The 3,706-nt window shown below is 47.9% G+C and overlaps 1 protein-coding gene across 2 annotated transcripts in view; it reads right to left on the bottom strand.

Annotated features, from left to right (window-relative positions):
• Positions 1-491: 491 nt before the first annotated feature.
• The window catches only part of ZBTB46 (zinc finger and BTB domain containing 46), a 55,256-nt gene continuing 52,041 nt past the window's right edge, over positions 492-3,706 (bottom strand). For both annotated transcript variants that reach the window (XM_009324961.1, XM_009324962.1), the window contains one exon: positions 492-944. In XM_009324961.1, the coding sequence (XP_009323236.1) occupies positions 558-944 (387 nt within the window). In that variant the 3' untranslated portion in view covers positions 492-557. The remainder of the gene's footprint in view (positions 945-3,706) is intronic.

The raw sequence follows: 3,706 nt of genomic DNA, 5'->3' as shown, positions 1-3,706 counted from the left end.
ATAGCTTTGCAAAAGGCCTGTATCATCAAGGGAAGCCCTCCAACACATACATCGATTTGCTTTCACAACGTTGGCTTGTAATTCCACTGCCGCCGGGATTTCAGCACACAGACAAGGTGTTAAAAAAAAAAACAAAACCAACCACCACCAAAAAAACCCCCCTGCTTCGGACACAAAAATCTCCCCGGTGTTTGGTTCAGGGTGGGAAGGGTACGAGGACTCATGCTTCACCCAGCCTCCCCACCGCGCAGCGCTCACACCTGCAGAAACTCTACCTCACTTGCATGCAACCTGGCTGGCTCGGCCGGAGGGGCGGCCGCGGTCGGGGCTGTTCATGAAGGGAGAAAGGGGAAGGCGAAGTCAGTCGAGTCGCTGGAAGCGACATTGCTAAGACAGTATCTGAGTGGAACAGAGAAGGACTTGTTTAGAAAACACAAGAGTTATTTTGCACACATGGACGACAACAAGGCTACTTAGTTTTTCCAACATACTCCTTCCTCCCCCACCCTCCCTCCCCCTACAAACAACAGAGCGGAACAAAAACCAAAAAAAATTCCCTAGGAAATCCAGGTAAAATCCTTGTCGTTCTCCCCAGAGTTGTCCTGCTCCTGCGGAGAGTCGACATCTTTGTCATCATCTAAAATCACATCATCTTGTGACATTCCTACGTCATCCTTCCACTTGAGGTCGTCGTCGTCTCCCATCTCCTCATCTCCTTCCACTTTGATGTCATCTGGGTCTTCCATGTACTGGCCTTCCCCGGGGTAGCACTCGTCTGGAGACCCTTCTCCCCCGTTGTGGTCCAGGTGACCAGCTATGCCTCGACCAGAGCAATCGGCACAAACTCCATGGCGGCGAGAGCCGTGCTTAATCCCCACGCTGGCCGCAGACATGAACACTCGGTTGCACACTTTGCAGACGTATTTTTTATCTTTGCTGTGGACCTGGAAAAGGAGAACAATCAGAAAAGTTAATGCCAACGGAGACGGATCAAGAGCTGCAGGGAAGGACACGCTCCCCTGTCCTTCTGCAAAGACAAAACCCCCGCAGCCCACGACTGCAACCCGAGATCGTCACGGGCTTTCATCGTGACGATGACACTTGTAGAGAAGAATGACAGGTAGAGAATTTTCCAGCCCACCATGATTAATTCAACCCTGTAATGGTGTCATACAATGGAAAATCCTTTTGAGACTGCCTTTTGATCATCAAACTAGTAGTTCGGAGAGGAACTTTTATCGCTTTATTTTTTTTCCTCCCCTTTTCTTTTTGTTTTTCTGGGGTGCAATAGTTGCATTGCACCACCACCACAAGGAAAACTCTAAAAAGGAAGAAAAACCCACCAGGCCCAAGCACTGGTTCTCCGCAGACCAGAGCAGAACAACCCACGATCAGACCAGTGCTAACATCACGTTAATTTAGCCATTTCTCTCCTGATCCCACTGCTGCCGAGAACCAAGGAGTAGGAGCACCGCTAACGCATCCTGTACCTCTAAAAAAAAAGTGCAGTCGAATGCACTTCTAACCTTATCGCTGACTACTCTGGTGGCTGAAAAATGGTTTGTCACAAATGTTTCTGTCTATAAATCATGCTGCATTTTACGTCCGAGAATAACAGGCATACAGAGCTATCACACTTACAGAATAAGCGGTAAGTGGGAAAATGCTCTGCAGGATACCAGAAATCACTTCAAGATTCAACCGTCGCTACACAATAAGCAAAATGACATACTCGGAGAAGCACAAAACCACCTAATCAAAGGTGAAATCTGTCGCTGGCTACTTTTGCCACGTGTGGAAGGCAAGGAGCTTGCTCAAAACGTTCACCTGCTCCTCTTGCAAAGGAAACGGCCAACCAGTGCAGCGAGAACTCCTGAATTCCACCACGAGGAGCCTCATCAGGAACTTTAATATATATATATAAAAATAAATTATATATATATTAAGAACTCCTGAATTCCACCACGAGGAGCCTCATCAGGAACTTTAATATATATATAAAAAAATAAATTATATATATTAATTTTATTTACATACGGAACAGTCCAGTTGGAAGGGACCTACAATCATCCAGTCCAACTGCCTGACTACTTCAGGGCTGACCAATATATATTATACATATGTATTTTTTTTCTTTTTTATATATATATATTCTTTATTTTTTTATATATTAATGCCACGCCGGGACAGCCCAGGAGCTCGCCTTGGCCAGTGCCCTGTCGCTGGCACCGATCAGCAGGAGACACTTTGGGAAGCGGTGTAGAAGTAGAGAAGGATCCACCTTGTACTACACTGTTCAGCGACCAGTGATCCGGGGTGGTCCCGAGCAAGCCGTTTCGTGCAGACCATCAGCTACCAGAGCCTCCGGGCACCTATCGCCAGTGCCTAATCCTTTTTTCAACTCATTTATTCTTTTCATGCTCACAACGGCCTGTAGCGAAGGTTTTGCTGGTTAAACATGCCTTGCCTGGAGAAGTCCTTCCTTTTATTTTAAACCAGCTGCCCGGCGAGGCCAGTTCCCCGCTCCTGCCCCAGCACGGGATCACCTGCTCTTGCAACCGCATTCTCCACAACCCTGCGCTCATTGCTCGTCCGGAATGCCCAGCCGAGCTAAAGGTATTTGGGAAGAGGACAAATTGACCCATCTTACCCCCTCAGCCCTCACTACCCGCAGGACACTCGCTCAGGCTTTCTATTGCACCGGTCCCAACCGTGTTCAAAGCCTGCGAGCTCTTCTGATGTGCTCTGGCTTCAGGTTCTCCTCGCTCTGAGCTAGTCCCCGCGATGTATTCTTCAACTGCATCAAGCAAAGTCATTGTATTTTTTTATTTTTTTTTTAAAAACGACGTGTAAGCTTTTTTAAAAGTAGCTGGACAGGGCTGGTCAAAGCCGCCTAACAGGCTCAAAAGGTATCACTCATTTTTAACTGTTAGAAGAATGATCTTCAGGCATCAAAAGCTGAACAGGATTGCAGAAGGTGGTCAAGGGTGCAGAATAAGGGCTAAAAGAGCCATACAAAAATGAGATTATAGAACAGGTACTAAACAATGTGTAATTGAAATATCTGTTAAAAAACTGATTACCTCTCTCCCCCTCTTTTCCAACCCTGACAGTTCAGGCAGCATATTCAAAGTGAACCGTATTACTGGATGCAGCTGAGCAGCAATTAATCTTATTTCCCTTATTGCCAAATTACTAAGTACTAAACACAGAAATAGCATTTGGCCCTCAGTGTCTGAAAATGCCCCTGGAAAGACCATATTCTAACTGACTAAATACCAACAGTCCAAGGGGGAGAGGGGAAAACGTTGTGCTGACACCGTCCTGAATTTCTGAAAAAAATTTTTCAAAAAGGGAAAGTTCTCAGAAATAAAATGATGGCGGCAACCAGCTGGCACGACAAGGGGCCCCCTGCTGCAAAGCTAGTAACAGATCTTGAAATCCGCGCGCTTGCAGCAGGACTAAGCTCACTGCTTGGATCTGCCTCCCGAACACCAGAGCCCCAACACCCCACGGAAATAACGGAGGGGCGTCTCGGGGAGCGGGCAGTACCCCGAGCAGATGGCTGGGCACTCACCCAAACGGACACGCGCGCATGGAAGGAAGCGGTAGTAGATGGTGGGGTTTTGAACGCCACAGCAACTCGCCACCCAAGCCCCTCGGTCGTCCCCCGGTGCAAGGGGCCGGGGCTAACCGCCCGCCCGGC

The sequence above is a fragment of the Pygoscelis adeliae genome, unplaced genomic scaffold (genome assembly GCF_000699105.1).
Source record: "Pygoscelis adeliae isolate BGI_AS28 unplaced genomic scaffold, ASM69910v1 Scaffold786, whole genome shotgun sequence".
Taxonomy (NCBI): domain Eukaryota; kingdom Metazoa; phylum Chordata; class Aves; order Sphenisciformes; family Spheniscidae; genus Pygoscelis; species Pygoscelis adeliae.
The sequence above is the reverse complement of the archived record's forward strand: the minus strand, read 5'-3'. Positions and strand labels throughout refer to the sequence as shown.